At 28.5% G+C, this 18,830-nt stretch overlaps 1 protein-coding gene across 1 annotated transcript in view; it reads right to left on the reverse strand.

The window, feature by feature from the left end:
• LOC117175321 (retinal guanylyl cyclase 2) overlaps positions 1-18,830 on the reverse strand; it is a 444,267-nt gene that overhangs the window by 52,713 nt on the left and 372,724 nt on the right. The window contains exon 9 of the mRNA XM_033365029.1: positions 14,640-14,825. Coding sequence (XP_033220920.1) covers positions 14,640-14,825 — 186 coding nt within the window. The remainder of the gene's footprint in view (positions 1-14,639; positions 14,826-18,830) is intronic.

Consider the following 18,830-nt stretch of genomic DNA (forward strand, 5'->3'; position numbering starts at 1 on the left):
CTTACTTTGTCCATTAGGGATTTCCCGCTTATTATGCGCATGAATCTCATGTCAATTGCGTTAATTTTACTCTTATCTTTTTCCTGATAAGTCCATGTCTCGATGCTTTTAAAAAAGACATATAAACTTTGCATTTGAAACCACGCTTTTATGTAGTACCAATTACCACTTTCGGAGTATCAAATAATGTTCGCTATGTGGCCAGAATCGTGGACACATTGATATTTATATTTCAGAATTAAGGGCATGTGACACAGCTAAATACCTATATTACCGACCTCACTTTTTCAGTTCACGGAATGTTTTTTTAAACCTAAGAACTTTTTTTATAAATAAAATATCGAGCTGAAACTTTGGAAAACGTATTAGAGTACAATAAAGTACGTTTAGGTACTGCATTTTGGTAGGAACTTCACTGAAAATTATTTTATCTTTTTCTGAACCTCGATATTTTTTGAATGTTCCAACTTTTTTTATATATAAAATATCGGTCTCAAACTTTGAGAAAGGCAAGAGCTGAAAGAAAACTACGTTTAAGTACAAATATTAATAAAAAAAGATGTAAAAAAAAATTTCAACTATCAATTCCATCGGCATCAGCCGGTAAAGTTGTACACGAAAATACGAACCCTCTAGAGCCTCGTCTAGTGGCCGCCAGGGTTCGTATTATCGTGTACAACGTTACCGGCTGATTCCGATGGAATTGATTGTTGAAATATTTTTTTTTTTTACATCTTTTATTATTAAGATTTGTACTTAAATGTAGTTTTCTTTCGACTCTTGCATTTCTCAAAGTTTGAGACCGATATTTTATGTATAAAAAAAGTTGGCACGTTCAAAAAATGTCGAGGTTCAGAAAAAAGATAAAATAATTTTCAGTGAAGTTCCTACCAAAATGCAGTACCTAAACGTACCTTATTGTACTCTAATACATTTTCCAAAGCTTCAGCTCGATATTTTATTTACAAAAAAAAGTGTTTAGGTTCAAAAAAATATTCAGTGAACTGAAAAAGTGAGGTCGGTAATATAGGTATTTAGCTGTGTCACATGCCCTTAAAGCCGTACTAGACAAAACAACAGGTTGGAATGAATAAAACAAACGAAGCAAAAGTTTCAAATGAAGAGAGATACGTGAAATAAAATCGATTAAATTAAAATTTAACAAGTTAAAAAAATTTACATATTTTTTTTGGTCAACGAGATCGTTCTCTAATGTTGAGATTCTCCTAAAAGAAGAAAGTGAGAAAAAGGAAGAGGGGAAAAAAGAGGAAGAGAAATAAAGGAAATTCTTTATCTGAGCCTTTAATCCAGATTTGCACCTGGCTTTTAGAGTTGATTAACTGAGCGAAATTTTCCTTACTTACAGATTACACATAATTAGGGAATGTTTATACATTATGTGACGATATTTTTAGTGATTTTTTAAATAAACTATCCTTCTTTCAACAGTTTGTTAAAATTTGGTTAACACTTCTGTTACCAACCAGGACGGTTCCATTGTCAAAATTTAAAAAAATTGTCAGTCACCCTACGACCATCCCACCGCCGTCAGTTACCACACGACGAACATACCACGATCAGCTACCGCATGGCCACTACACTACCGTTGCCCACCGCATGACTACCACATTATCGCGCACTCTAAAAAACAAATTATAATTGACTCGAAAATTCCATTTGATTTATGCTACATTTTTTAACTTATACGTTCGCAATTTAAGCACTGAATTTATTAAATATTATGTAGTTTAAAACTGACCCCTTTCCAATATTTAAACATAAAATATTAATTTAATTTGATATAATTTTTATTACAACTATTATTAATAAAATTAAACTATATTTATACCAGCGTGAAAATTCTTCTAATTTTTTAATTAAACTCTTTAGAAATTTTTTTTAATGTGACAAGAGTGATATAATTTAAATATTAATTAATTTGTAACTTAAACTTTTTTGGTCAAAAATTTATCAAATGAATTAAAAATAGGACTGTTTTGCTAAAAATGCATTTTTTGTATTTAAAGATTCATCTCTTTGACTGACTTTATTGAAAATGTAACTATTTTGTTTAAAGCGTGTTTTATCTTCTTTAAAAATTAAAATTTTTTACTGCAAATTTAACTATTTCATTTATGTTTTATAACTGTTCTTTTTAGGTTAAAAATTGAACATTTTTAAAAGATTTATCATTTTAATTTAAAATGTATAACCTTGGTTGAAAATTTGGAAAGAATGCGAAATACTTATTTTTTTTTTTTTGTTTAGGAATTAATTTTCTTGTCTGGAAATTTAGCTATTTTATTTTTGGATAACAATTGTTTGTTTTTAGTTTAAAATTCTTTTTCTTTTTCTAGAAAATTAATCCTATTGATTCGAAATTCATCCTTTTTTTGTTAAAAATACAACAGCTTTGTTAAATATTAATCTATTTTGATTGAGAATTCAACCATTTTTTTAATTTATATTTTTTTTATTCAATTCGACTGTTTTTTGTTTGTTTTTCATCAATAATTTCAGTTGAAAATTGCATTTTTTGGTCATAAATTATTCATGTCAATCATTGGTCATTGCGCATTGAAAATTTATCTTTTATGATAGAGAAGTAATCTTTCTTGGTTGAAAACGCGAATATTACATTTTTGACAATATTGGTCTTTCATGTATCGACACGGATTTAAATATTTTTATCTGAGAATCAGCAATTATTATTTTGTCATTTCGAACAAATTTGGGAGTCATAAGCATGAACATTTTAAAGAAAAAAAATCCATTGCATTTTTGAACCACCCTACAGTATACAGAATTTTTTCAGTCATTTTTATTGACAAATGGTAGGAATAATTTTTTTTTTATAACTTTTGCAATTATTGCTCACATTCTTCCTGAATTTCCTATATAAAATACAAATTTTCGAAACAAAAAAAAATGGTTACTTCGAGTGAAATAACCTGATTGAATACATATTTTTTATTGCAGAGATGTTTCCTGGGCAGGAATAATGGAAAATCTCGTTTATTATTTATACCACGCAGAAAAATTCCTTTCCTTAGTGGTCCTGTTTCCAGGCTTTCTATCACTTTTGAATTACATATTAAAAATTCAGCAATGACAAATTACGTTAATTGTGAAATTATAATCGAAATTTGTAATCCTTTAAAATTAAAAAGTTTTGTAATGACAAAATAAGAGCGTTGCGGTAAGGCGATTTACAATAATATCCTACCTGTGTAACTGCGGAATAACTTTGCGATAGATCACTCGAAGCGGGAGGCTTACGCGAATAAGCACGATGTGGAGCTCACGTCAAGGAGCAGTGGGTATCCGATGCCATTAGCCAACTGAAGCCGATGGAACTGATCTGATTATTTCGTGCGATTGTATGAGCTTGTCTTAGACTTTGACAACAGCGCCATCTGGCACGCGAATGTATACCCTTTTATTGAAAATGGATCTTTTTGGTTTTCAAATTTATTTATTTTGCTCAAAATGGTACAATTTTTTCTTGAAATTAAATAATTCTTAGTTGAAAATGCAACTATTTTTTAAATTTTTGTCCGTATTTATTGAGATTTTAATAATTTTGTAGAAAATTCGGCTCTTTGGTTAAATAGACCTTTTTCATAGACAATTAGTCTTCTTGGTTGAAAAATTAAACAATTGCGTTGTAGTTTTTTTCCTTGCTGAAAAATCTTTCTTGATTAAAAATTTAACCACTTTGTACAATATTTTTTATTTTTGGCTGCGGATCAAATAATGTAGTTGAAATTTCATTTATTTAGCTTAAAATTAATTCATTTGGTTGAAAATTCGTTTTTCCTTTTGTTGAAAACTGGAAATTTAACTATTCCATTTCTCCTTAAAATTTATTCTTATTAATAACAATATCAGTTGTTTTTGTTTATTTCTTTTCATGAATATGTGCTAATTTAAGGTATTTCTGTAAAAATAGATATAAACAGAGCAACGTAGGTAGTACAAATATAAAAACATTATAGCTTTTTTTTGTTATTTTGCAACTCATATGAAAAATTAGTGTCAATTTTTTTCTTACTATATATATATATATATATCTTCAAAATGTACGTAAATTTCGCGTTTTAGAAACTCAATTAAAATGTAAGTCTTTTTGGCTGCATCTTAAATTTAGGTCAATATTTGACTTAATATACGCCCAAAATTTCTCCGTATTACAGACATTAATTTTCAAAATTCTTTCATGACGATAAAAATTCAATTAATTCATTAAATAAATGAATAAATACAAAATTGTAATTTTTTGACATATAATGATTGACTTCAAAATAATTTAGTATGTGCTTATATATAGTATTATTCAGTAGCGGATCCCGGGGAAATATTTAGAGGGTTACCCCCCCCCCCCGAAATATTTTTCTGGGTGCGCACCTGGTATTAATTCTTAATGGCGCCATATTTATTGTTTTAGTGAAATAAGCTATACTTGATATTCGGAAAAATCTAACTTTCCCTTAGGTCGACTGCGTTCTATTCACCCTCGCTCTCTGAAATGTATCAAAAAGTGCTTTGGTGGATAAAACAGTATTTCGATTTAGATATTGGGATGAAACTTTTTCTTGTATTGGTGTAAATCGAATGTAAGCAATAAATAAAAGAACTTAAGAACCGGATATTTAGAGGAAAGTTAGAGTTTTTTCGTATTTTCGTGTCCACTTCAGAATGCGTGGGTGGATAAAAATAAAAATCAATCTTCTGTTAAGTATATTGGAAGGCTTTAAAATTTGTCATTTTAGTTTAAAAAATAATTTCTGTACGTATAAATTTCCACATTATGTTCAAATCAGACCTTCTGGTTAAAAAGGAATCTATTTCGGTCAAGAATAAATATTATTATTGAAAATTTAACAGTTTTATCTAAAAATGTTATCATTTTTGTTGAAAATTCGTCTTTTTGGCTTACGAATTCAATAATTCGATTGCCTTTTTTCTTTCTCGATCAAAACATTTTTCGGCTGAAAGTTCGTCGTTTTTCCAAGCGAAAATATTATTTATAGTTTATACATAGTACAAAGTATTATATATAATATTCAAATGTATTGTAGATTTTTTGTATAAAATAATACTTATAATATTGAAGGACACCATTTTTGTACAGTATAATAATATTATACTGAATGCAAATTGTACATATAAAAAGAAAAATTTTACGAAGTCATTAATGATTTTCCCAAGATTTTAATAATTTCACAAATATTACCAAATGAAAAAAATAGATATATTTAATATCTCGCAGATTTATGAAGACTTCAGAAAGATTTTACAAAGATTTCACAAAGATTTTAATGATTTTCCAAACAATTCACACGCATTTATAATATTTTGCAAAGATTTCGAAAAGATTTAAAACATTTTACAAAGACTATGATTATTTAATAAAAATTTCCTATATATTTAAAAGATTGCACAAAGATTTCTATAATTTCCCAATGACTTCAATATTTTTACAATTTAATATCAATTATTACCAAAGATTTCATAAATATTTAATTAATTTTACAAATATTACCAAATATTTCATAAAGCTTGCACAAAGATTTAAATGATTGCCTAAATCTTGAAAAATGTAGCCAAGATTTTGCATAGATTTAAATGTCAAAATGACTTCAATGATTTGACAAATATTTCGCAAATATTTCACAAATATTTCACAAAGGCATAAATGATTGCTGAATTATTTCACAAAGATTTCAACAATTTTACAAATCTTTCAAAGATATTTCGAAAATTTCACAAAGGTTTCAAAAATACTTCCAAGATTTCCCAAGATTTGAAGAATTCCACAAATATAATCAAATGTTTCACAAATATCTAAATGATTTTCGATGGATTTCACAAAGATTTTCCATAGACTTTCTTTTGAGAATTAAGTTTCTTGACTAAATATTGAACTAGTTTGTTGCAAAATCAACTGGTTGATTGTAAGCTACCTTTTTTATTGAAAATTCATAGACTTGGATCAAAAATTAAACTAAGAAATATAAAAGGCGTATTTTTAGCTTCCAAATTCAACAATTTGATAAAAAATGTAACTATTTGGTACATAGTTTAACTGTTCCATAGAAAATTAGTTTTTTACACACAATTCATGATCAGAGATTAAAATTAAGCTCCTTAATTTTTGGGTTAAAATTAATATTTTTAGTTTACAAATTGAACTATTTCGCTGAAACTTTTTTTAAATGATATATATATATATTACCTGAAAATAAATTAAATTTGGACAGACATTTTATCCATAGCTCAAACTATTTATTCAAAAATGTGTATAAATAGTTGAAAATGATTTTCTTCTGAAGGAAATTAATCTTTTTGGTTGAAAATTTAACATATTTGGTAATAAATTTATGCAATTTGTTGAAAGTTGAGGTGACAGATGCAACCCTTTAAATGCACTTGTTAAACGCTCGAAACCGCGTAAAAGTATTGTCCACTCTGGACAATCTATCAATAAAGAAGTGAACGAAACGAAAAACAAAATATACCTTCGTATTTAGCTTGACGCAGCTAAAAGATTTTTTTTGTTAACCTTTTTTATTTGACAATTATTACTCAAGATAAACAATAAAAACTTAGAAAATTTTCCGATTAAAAATTAATGTTTTATAAACACAACTCACGATTATTTGGCCGTTTGTTGATAAAAATGTTTGAAATTTGTATGAAGATGTTATTTGAAATAAATTATTGCGAGAAAGTTGTTCACTGAACGTTGAGAAAGTTTTCCTGAAAATTTGGAGAAAATTTTGAACCAAAGTTCTGATCCACCTGAATACGAGGGTATAGTTTGTTTTGCTTTATGGTCACCATTTTTTTATCGATAGATTTTCCCAAGTGGGCAATTCTTCTGCAAGGTTTCGAGCGCTTGACGAGTTTTTGCGTCCGTCACCTCAATTCGTTTTTTTTGTAAAAGAATTTTTTCGTGTGAAATATTCAACTGATTTGTGGCAAATTTCCCTATTTAGTTAAAAATTGACGTCGTAACAAAGGGGGTTACGTTGTTCAAAATTTTAGAAAATTTATATTTTCGGACAATTGTGAGAAAATAGTGTATTTAATGTTGTAATTTTTCAGAATAAAGTTGAGAAAACTCTTTACATAAAATGAATGGATCGAATCACTCTATGTAGAAGATGCTAGAATACAATGAAAATAATGCACATAAAATCGGACTCGCACAAGCCGAGGCACTTGGGGCAATAACTTTTTCATCATATTCTCTCTCTTTGTTCTTTTTATATCCCCCTTTCTTTTCAACTCGTTTGATTCAATTTCCCGCTTGGAAACGTGCAGATAAAACGTTATCAGTATCTTGCTGCACATGTGGACTGGCAGCGGACGAAAAATTGAGGATTCTTTCAGTGACTTCGTACAGGTTTCAAGGCACCGTGATTTTTAAAAATCTATTAAAGGGAGCGAAAAAAAAGAAAGAGTACAATCACCAATCACTGCTTCAAGTAAAACCTAATTTCCCTCAATTTTATTCTGACGACAGAAAAACACTATAAACATTTAAAAAATATTGAATAAAAAGTACATAAAAAAATCTAGTCATTAGATATTAATATTTAAATCAATTAGTCAAAGTAGGCGTCCTGCTGGTTTAATAACCTATTTAATATAATATTTAAAAGTTTCAAATTTTATACTTTCACTTCACGTAAAAAATTGAGTTATTATAGTAGATTAATCGTAAATCTCTCCCTCCTCCGTTGGCTCTCCTCTCTCTTACCATTTCTCTCTATACTATCCTGTCTCATCCTATCTGACCCTATCCTATCCGAGCTTGTATTGCCCTCTCCTTTCCTACCCCCCCCCCCCTTGCCTATCATTTTCTACTCAAACCTATCCTATTGAGCACCCCTTCCTGACTTACAAGTCCTCCTCAACCTCTTCTCCCTCTCCTCACCATCGCCCGGTTAGTGCTCCCCTCCTCGACGCATCACAACTGAATTTCCCCTCGTCGCCCCTCAAACCCCACTTTTCATCAATTCGCCTCCTGGAAAAAAGTACGACAAGCGGACAGACAATCGACCTAATAAGGGTACGAGATAAATGCGTGTATTCGGGCCACAACGCTCTGGAACACCGTCCCCACCAAACTCTTGCCACCAACAGAAAAGCATTTCCATCGTTTGTTCTAATCGTTCTAATTTTAACGGATTAAAGGCACGCTACATAAAACCGTTTAAGAAAGGATTAATCCAGTTTCCAGTTTTAAAATCAATAGTTTCAAGCTAAGAATTATAACATTGATTATTGTTATATTATCAAATAGAGAAACATTGATAATATTCATAATTTTCAAAATATTATGATTTTCATAATATTTCTCTTACAAAATTGTCATTTCAAAGACCTATGCATTAATTATTTAAATTTTTTTATATTTTAAAATAAGAAATTTGACCCTTTTGGTCAAATATTTTTATTTACATAATTGAAATAAATGAAAATGTTATGAAACCCCTTGAAAACTGAGTATTAAAGAAAATGATTTTCAACATTCTAATTTTAAATCCCATTATTAACGAATTTGAAAATAAATAAATACTTTTTAAACCAAAACTATTGGATGTCAAAAATAACTAATGAATTAATAGTAAAAGCCATAAAAATCTAATAATCTAAAGATTTTTCTGATAGAAAATCGATTCCTTCAAGGAATTTATGCGCTAGTTGATGACAAATTTGGACAATTATCGATTTTAAAAGTTAGTGTCTGCGAGACTTTTAGCTTAAAAAAATAACAGTCTAATTAACATGCCCAAGAATATCGAAAGTAGTAGTGTTATGAAAAATTCATGCTAAATACTGTATTTTTTGGAGTTTTTAAAGACGAATTATTTTTATTCGATAAGTGAAAATTTCTCAAGTATTTTTTGAATATCGTCCATTATGTAGACAAGCAGAACCATTAATGTATTTTAAATCATCACGCATTGGAGCCTGTACTTATAAAAAAGCATGATCCTTTTTAACCAAAAATAGAAAAGGTAAATTTGCCGTAAAAAAATTAATTTTTTTTCAACAAGATAGTCAAAGTTTCAACAAAAGAGATAAATTTTTAATCAAAATTATACATATTCTAATTAAAAAGACCAGTTTTCAGCAAATAAATATTTTTTATCCAATGAAAAAAAAGCGTAAATGAATTTTCAAATTAATAGTTGAATTTTTAACTAAAACAGACGAATTCAAAAGTCAAAAATGAAAAATGTAAATTTTCAGTGTACAATATTAATTTTTGAAAGAAAAAAGATTCAAGAAAATAATCAAAGTTTAACCTAAGAGATGAATTTTTAATTTTCAAGCCAAAAGAAAAATGTGCTACTGAAAAAGATCAATAATCAATCAAAAATAGAAAAATTACATTTTCTATTCAAAAAATGCATTTACATCTAAAAAGAAAATTTCCAACTACAGAGATGAACTTTGAGGCAAAAAAAATAAAACAATGTACTTCAAATTTCAATCAAGTCGTTGAATTTTCGATTTAAAAATATAAATTTCAAATAGAATAGTTGATTAAATTGTCTAATCTTTATGTCACTTGATGTGATTATTCGAAAAATACATTCAACGCAAATATTATAATATTAAGCAGTTCTTCACCCTCCATTCGCACTTTAACTCAAGGAAAAAGTATCGTTCAGTATATAAAAAATTATTTCATTGAATTCTTTATTTAGTGAAATAAAATGGAAGAATTTTGTAATTAGAGCTTAAGTCGAACAACTTTGTCAAAGAAAGATTTTTTATAATAAATGTACCCAATATTTAGTTAAAAAGCTTTCACAAATATTTGACAAATATCTACTTTTCCAATGTACTATTATTTAATAATTTATTATTTTGAATTCTGAATATCATTACATAATACTATTAAATAATTATTACTAATTAAAAATTATTAAGTAATTCATTTATAATTTAATTAATAATAATAAATTAATTATTGAATTATTATTAATCAATAGTAATATTACATAAATACGGTTTATCACCTTTAGAATATGTGGTAAAAACATTACATTTAGCAATTTATCCTTTGAGATGTATTATGGATGTGGCGAAAAACCCGAATAGTTTAAAGCACTTCAAGTGTTTAAAAGTATTACTCATGAATTATTTATAAATTATTATTTGAGAAATTATTTAAATTTAAAAAAAATGCTCACATGATCTTTAAATTGGATTTTTAATGTAGCAAAGTATATTCGAGGTTACCAGAAAATGAAAAGAATGAAAACGGAAAATTAATAAATACTTTATTAAGTATCGATCTACTTCGAAGGTTTCTTGTAATATGCATATATTTTCTTATATACATAATTGCAGAAAGTAATTTTAATATTTATTACTCATTTCAGAAACGCTTTGATTTTAAGTTTTCAAGTGGAGTAGTTGCGCTTTTGCGACTTTTTTCCTTTAAGCGCTCACATAAATGGTGATGTTGATTAAACTAAACGGAAATAACCGCCCTCGTAGACTGAAGAAATGCTCGTAATCTCCAGCACCTTCCTCGATTTCTGTTCAAATAATTTCCTATCCCGTACTCTTAACTAAAAAGTCTTTTTATCGAAGAGTTAATATATCTGGAATTATTTTTTCACTGCATTTATGTAATTAATTTTTCAAGATTAAAGAAACTAATATTGAATGTTCCGTATTTAGAGTTGAAAAATATTAAAATCTAATTATTTTACTTTTTCATTTTGCGAAAAATCAGGGGTTATTTTAAAATAAAATTAAAAAGCCTGAAATCTGCCATTTAGAAAGAAAAAAATAAGGCTTATTTAATAGACAACTTTATAAAGAATTTATCATAATTGATGGAGAATATCTATGATGAATATAAAAATGTTCATACATCCGTCAGTATTAAAACGTTAAAGAATTCTTTTTATCATTCTTTTCATGTCACAATTTCCACATCTAATAAATTTCCCTGCATTATTTGACAATTAAACTCGCTTGCTTAACGCTAAATATATATGTGAAAATTCAAAACTTTAAATTTAGAAAAGATTAAAATGGAAAGTGACGTCACAATTCGTTTTGTGTCGGTTAGAAAACAAAATAATTATGTTTTGAACTTAAAAATATTTTTAGGTTTATAAAACCGCACTTTTAAAAAAATCTTAAATTCCTCGTCATAAACATAGAACTGTTATAAGAAAACTTTTCATAACTGGTAATAAAGAGCAACAAATTAAAATAGAAAATTTTATTTTCCTCAGCTATTTTCGTGCCAAGACCTTTAATATCACAGGTGTGCGAAAACAATCTACCCACTAAACCGATTCCACCATAGTGATACAAAAACAGAAATTTCCTCATTTTTCTAATTTTTAATTTGCAGATAACAAAGAAGCTATTCTGTAGTAGAGTACATTTTATTTTGTGTACACATCTAAAGGCCAAAGCCTTTAATTCCAGCATGGTAATCTAAAATAACAACATTCTCATTTTTCAACATTTTTAACCAATGATAACAAAAAAAGCAATACTGTGACAATTTATTTTTATTTTTTCAGGTAATTCAGTCTCTTTTCTATTTTCCATAAAAAAAGATAAATATGCAATGAAGAATAGAATAGTCTAATTTTCAAAAAAGTATATGCACTTTTAACCCAATGTTATACTTTTTTAAGGAAAATTACTTTTCTAACAACAACACGAGTAATTAATCAAATTAATCAATTTTCAGTCGAATAGTTAAATTTTGAGCAAAACATGATGTTTCAGTTTTTAGCCGAAAAGCTAAGTTTTTAAGCAAGATTCCTCATTTTCTAAAAAAAAATTCAAGAAAGTAGATGAATCTTAAAGAAAATAGTTAATTTTTTAACCAAACTAGTTTCATCTAAAATCAAGAACCTGCTTTGACGCTTTTTAAACTTACAGACCCTGCTTTAAACTTTTGACTCCTAGAGAATAACACATAAGAGCCTACTTTGAGGCTGTGACACCATTCTGAAGCTATTTTAAATTTCATAGCTTACATTTTCATTACTCAATACCCTACTATGACGAAGTTCAACCTCCTCTTCAGTGCCCTAATTGTCATTAATTATTTATATATAAATCAATACTTCTTTACAATGCTTATTCATAGAAAAATATTTTCTTTTAACTGAAAATGCTGAAAATTTGTATGAGAATCATATTTATCATAGAAAATTACTAAATATTGTCAATTAGGAAGTCATTAGAAACTTTTTTGTTAATAATTAATCAATGAAAGTTTTTGTATTTAACAGTCATGTAGGTGATTGAAAGTCACAACAAATTGTAAGAATACAATATCTTCTTTCGCTAACATCCAATATTATGTATGAAATAAAAATTTGAAAAGTATATTGTAATGCATATTTAATAATTATAATTAAATGTACTGATTGTTATTAAATTTTTATTAGGGTATAACGGGTAATTAATTTGCAACATAATTTCATGAAGAAAATCATTTTTTTCGAAGGAACTTTTCTAATGGTTTGATCATTTTTGTTACCAAACAATAATAATTTAGAGTTTCTAAAATATCTTCTTAGAGGAACATTACTATTTACGTGTCTACCACTTGATTTAGGAGGGAAAAAATTTCCTTTGGTGAGAAAGTGTTTACTGTTTTAATTTTTATCATATTTATTGAAGAATAAAAACAAGCAAATGTTTGAAAAATAATTGACTGCTTACCTCGAACTTTGATACGACGAGACAATTCGGTATAAAACCAATATTGTCATTTTTAATATAAACTTATTTTCTGATGAATATCAGGCTGAATCTTGAACTAAATATTTGTATTTTTTAGTATAATTTGATTAATTATGATGCTGAACGACTTTTTTTTAAATCTTCGCCTAATAAAGAAATAAAAAGATATTTTGATTGAAATCAGCAAGTTTGACATAATCAATACATTGTAATAAATAACACAGAATCAAATTTACATACGTAGCTTCAAGTTATTTTAAAGCGTATAACGTAGAATACTTCTAAAAAATAGAACCAATTTATATTGAACTCTTCAAAAATCTTTTCAAACGTTTAACGACACAGAAAGTTAAAAAGTTGTAATTACTCAATTAGTTAATTCGGTTTTAAAAATATTTTGGACCTTGAATTATTGGATGAGTGCTAATGATTTTTATCGAAGAAATCCCAACACGTTCCGTTAGTTGAATCGGTTAGGGTGTTAGGCGTTTGGTAAATACTGAGTTCTTGCGTGTGATTTTAGGTTCATTTCTTAGTATTTGCGGATTTTTTAGTGCACTATGCTTTAGCGTCATAATCAAAAATTCTATTAATACTATTATAAAAAATAATTGAAAATATCCTTTATATTTATGTCACTGACATTATTTATTTTCCGATAAATAAAATCTTATTTTTATTCATCCATAATGGTATGAGATTATAAAGAACATGCTTTGATGCCACAAGTCCTACAGCAGTAGTTTGAGCTTTAAAAGAGGGTCTAAATTGTCTTAAATACAGACCCTACTTTGACGCTAAATTTGGAAAAATCGCCGATTTCCGACACTTTTAGCGTCAAAGTAGGGTCTAAATTACATTGAAATCACTGCTTATTAAGAACCGATTTTACAGCTTCCAGCGCCTACTAACGTAGAAGTTACAGCTTCTAAGTAGGGCCTAAATTTTGACTCGGGCGAATTACAAACAAATTTGGACAAATTAAATGAATTTTCAACCAAGCAAGATCAATTTTCACCAAAAATGAAATAGTGAAATTTTATAATAAAGTAGTTGAACTTTTACCCTAAAAATGACTTTTTCTCAAAATTGTTAAATTTCCAACAAAATAGACTAAGTTTTCAAGAAATAATTAAATTTTCAACAAAAGTCATGAATTTTTAACAAAGAAGATTCATTTTTGATCGAAAAAGACGAAGTTTCAACAAAATACACGAATTTTCAACTAAAAAAGATAAATTTTAAACCAAAAATAGAAACATATTGGTTTAAAACTATTCGGATTACTTATGCAAATTATTCCGAATTGTCTGAATTACTCTCGATTAATAATTAATTACTTGTATTGCTTATATCAATTTGAACTACTCGAATTACAAATGTATTACTCTGTGTAAAAAGTTGATTGCAAGTAGATTACAAGTAGATGACAGGTAGATTATCCAAACTACTTTGGATTACTTCTCGTTAGAAGTGGATTCTGCAGTGAATTATGCCGGGTTACAAACTGATTACTTCTAATTACTCGATTCACGTCGTTTAAAAAGTGGATTACTTCGGATTAAGTGGATTGTACTGCAGTACTCGGATTACACCCAATCAACAGTTTGAATAACTGAACGGTCCAGCGGATTACCAGATACCCCCGCCCCCAGCAATGATATGAAAAAAAAACACAAAAAGCATGCAGAAACATAGCAGCTACAATGTGGACGAAGTGGATGAATGAATTGGAAGATCATTATTATTTATCATTATTACAAGCAGTCAAGAAAAAAGTATTTTACTTGTAGCTCAACATTGATATTATTTTTTTATTTATTTTAAAACAATAATCATAATGTTGATTTTTAAATGAAACCTTATTGTATTTGAATACTCACATTATACCTAGCCCTAGGGTCATTGAAGATAGTATGCCTGGCAAGACTCCCATTGCTGGCTTGTAAATGTGTTCTCAATGAGCCAACGCTTCCTTGAAGAAGGTCTGGTTTCTCAACATCCGGTCCACCAAACTCTTGCAGCTGTTGCAGCCAACAACAGAGCATCGCCTCGATGCCCTCATCGACCTGCAAAATTATCACGTCATCTGCATAGGATTTAACTCTCCTTAACTTCGAAGTATGTTCAAGGTAATTAAAGTGCCTCAAATGCTTAAGTACTATCAAACTCCCTACACTGTATGAGGACTGTCCAAAGAGTATCAGAAATTGTCCTCTAACTTTGCACTTAACTAGGGTATTATAAACTTGAATTGCATGGACCTATTAATCTTCAGTGGACTAGTGTATATGGTTGCGTAAACAACTAAACCATGTACGCGTCACATTTTAGGATGACGGAATGCACTAAACGAAAAGTGTGTACTTAATTTTTTTTTCAAACTTAGCCATTACTTTTTTTAACAACCTTTATAATTAGGAAAGCATTTAGGTATAAGTCTATAAGTTTATTAAAAAGTGGTTCAGGCAATTTATAAATGAGTGTACTTCAATGGAAAGTGACCCTCTTTTTGGTAGGCCCGCATCTGCCAAAACATCTCAAAATGGGAAGAAAGGTTTTGTCCATTATGAATACATACCAAAAGGCCAGATAGAAAAGAAAGAGTATAGCCACAAAGTTCTGACGCGATTAGGTGAGGCAGTAAGAAGGAAATGGAACAGGCCCATTCATCGCAGCTTATTGAGCAATTTGTGGTAAAACATGGCCTTGCACACTTTCGGCAGCCCCTATTCAATCCTGACTTGGCTCGGTGTAATTTCTGGCTGCTTCCCAAATTAAAGTTTCGTCTAAATGAAATAAGGAATGAGGAGTGGTCCCTCGAAATTAATAAGATTTGCTGGAAGAAGATTTTGACTCTTCTGATGAAAGGTAATTTAAAGGGAATATCCTCCCAATTGACTAGAAGTAACTCTTGCTTCTGGTACATCACAAGGTCGGATGCTTTTTGGACAGACCTTGAAAAACTACAAATATTTATTACAATGATCTATTCACAGTAAGTTATTCAGTTCTAAATATCAATTTACTGTCACCAATTTTCATTAGTAGCAACTGTCGAGTGTCAATTCTTATATGCTATATCAAAGTCATGACCGTCTATGTAAATTAGAGTGGTCCAAAAATGCATGGCAAAATTTTTTCGCGTGTCAGAGGGCAACAATCCTCCCATTTTATTCCAAATCCGAAAACAGAAATTTCCTAATTTTTCATTCTTTTATTTTTTTATTTTAACAGGTTTCGGTTTAGACTTGAAGTTTCCCATGTAAAATGAATTGGGAAAAATCATTGTTTTGAGTTCAGACATATGGGATTGACACCTCTGACACACCCTCACGAATAGCTGAAAACTACCCTTAAAACAAAAACTGTCAAGTCTGAAAGAAATCGACCTTTTGAGTACTGTGTTCTCTTATTTTTGTAATGAAAATTATTACTCTTGGTCTAGTGACATATTTATTATCATTAGTTAATTAATTATTAATTATTTAAACAAATGAAAATGGTTCAAATATTTTTTGCTCCAAAATTTGTCCACCCCCCCCCCTCCCGAGCTATTAAAATTATTACTAGTCTAATGGAATATTTTTATCAGTAATAATTAATTACTGATTTATAATTAATTCATGAGTTATATTTGATTAATAATTTTTTTTTTAACAAGTTTTTAAAAATAAAGTTAATCAAACAATGCTGATAAATATACCACTAAAGAAATATTGATCACTTTTATTAAAAAAATATTTAAACAAACTCCATCTGTTTAAACAATTGAAAATTAATAAACTAATATTAATAATCATTCCACTAGATCAATATTAGTCATTTTTAAGGAAAAAAAGAATTTTCGAAAAAAAGTTCTGAACAAATTCCATTTGTTTAAATAATAAGCAATTAATTAACGAATGTTAATCAATTTCTCTACTAGACTAATAGTAATAATTTTTAGGGGGGGGGGCGAAATTTCAAAAAAAAATTCCATTTCTTTAAATAATGAAAAACTAATTAACCGACGATAATAAATATTCCACTAAACCAATATTAATAATTTTAAGTAAAAAAAGACGCGAATACATTGTTCAAAAGTCGATTTCATGAAGAATCGACATTTTTTGTTTTAAGGGTAGTTTCCAGGTAATCGTAAGGGTGTGTTAAGGGTGTCCCACTCATATGTCAGGTAGATGAAATTCTTCATTGGATAATTCTCTACATGCCCCCATACTTTCCCGTCCCATTTTTTGCGACCCTAAAGATTATTCTAAAAACTCGAAAATGTGATTTTTCCCCATACATTTTACATGGGAAACTTCAAGTCAAAACCGGCACCTGTTAAAATAAATAAATAGAAAAAAAATAAGAGAATTTCTTTTTCCGGATTTAGAATAAAATGGGGGGATCGTTGCCCTCTAGAATGCAAAAAATTTTGCCATGCATTTTTGGACCACCCTAATGGACAATGGTCATCCGTGCTTCTCTTCTATTCCCATTCTTCAGGATTCTTTTAAATATTGGGTGCAACCTATATTTTGAGTGAATGAGAAGGAGGAAAATAATAGTTTGATTAATTAATCCTAATTTAATTCCTTGTATGAATTGCGAGGAAAGGAAGTAATACAAGCTACCATCCACAAACTATCACAAACTAAATGATAAGAGGATTTTAGCAAGAAGGAACCACACAAGAAGGATGACACAATAGAAGTACAATTGGGTCCACCGAGAATTTAAAAACAAAATAAGGTTACCAAATCACAGACATTAAAATAAATACATGACCAAAAATCTATTCCTCCGCCAATACATTCACCAACGCATTTACTTAACATCATAAGTGGTGTGCAAAAAATTACAGTTAATAATAAATATTACTACTACTATCATTATTATATCAACAAACATGATAAAAGTAATAGTGCAATAGTATAATAATATTAATAATAATAATCATACTGAAAATTAATACTTAATCGATAATAAGTTTAATTTCAAATGATATTAGGGAATTTAGGCAGTGTTTATAAATACACTACCCATAACATAGCACTTCACTCTGAAAGTAATTATTTCACGAAAAAATGTTTAGAACACGAATGGTAGAAGATATAATTTACTGTAATTTTTGTTAAGACTTTGATCTTTTATAATACACCAAACAGGAGATTTTTTAAGAAAATAAAACCGTATTTTGGGTGCCATTTTTCAAACCGGCGGCGAAGCATAGAGGCGAAGTGTTCGCAAACTTAGTATGTTTTTAGGATATCAATATGTACTATATTAGGACTTTTTTACTTCAAAATTTTGTCAAGGTAACTTAATTTCTAACGCCATTATGCCTAAGTTATTAACGAACAAAAATTTTGATCCATAATTACCCCATCGGGATTGTAAATCTGGATCAAACTTTGATTATTAACAACTACCAAAAATAATTTTTTAGTACAGATGAAATATATCTCTTCGCTTAAAAACTTTACTATTTTGTTCAAATTTCTTTTTATTTCTTGGAAAGTTGCTTTTTTATTTAAAAATTCATGTCTTGAACCTATAATTTAATTCTTGCATTTTTGTTGAAACTTTGTCATTTTGGGTTGAAAATACAAAAATTTTAGTATCAAACTTAAATATTTGGTTGAAAATTCATGTTTATGGGTAAAAAATTCATCTGTCTTCAAGGCCTTTCTAGCTCGAAAATTAAAGAATTAGGTTCAAATTTTGTTCCTATCTTAATTGAAGAATCTTTTTTGGTACAATGTTCGTCATCTAAGGTTTGATAATTCATTTTCTCATAGAAAATATTTATTTTTTGTTTTAAAATGCAACTGTTTTGTTGAAAATTATTCTGTTTCAGTTGAGCATTCCACTATTATCTTTAAACATTTTTTGGGTAAAATTAAGTTTGTAAATTAAAAATTTAACTATTTCAGTGTTGCTTGAACAGTTATCTTTTTATAGCCAGTTTAAAATTTATCTTTCTGGTTGAAATTCGAAAATTTTTGTTGAAAAATCGTTTTTTCTTTCTTTTTCTTTCCATAATGAATTTTTTAAGTAAAAATTTAACTCTTCTGAGGGAAAAT

The sequence above is a fragment of the Belonocnema kinseyi genome, chromosome 6 (genome assembly GCF_010883055.1).
Source record: "Belonocnema kinseyi isolate 2016_QV_RU_SX_M_011 chromosome 6, B_treatae_v1, whole genome shotgun sequence".
NCBI classification, from domain to species: Eukaryota; Metazoa; Arthropoda; class Insecta; order Hymenoptera; family Cynipidae; genus Belonocnema; species Belonocnema kinseyi.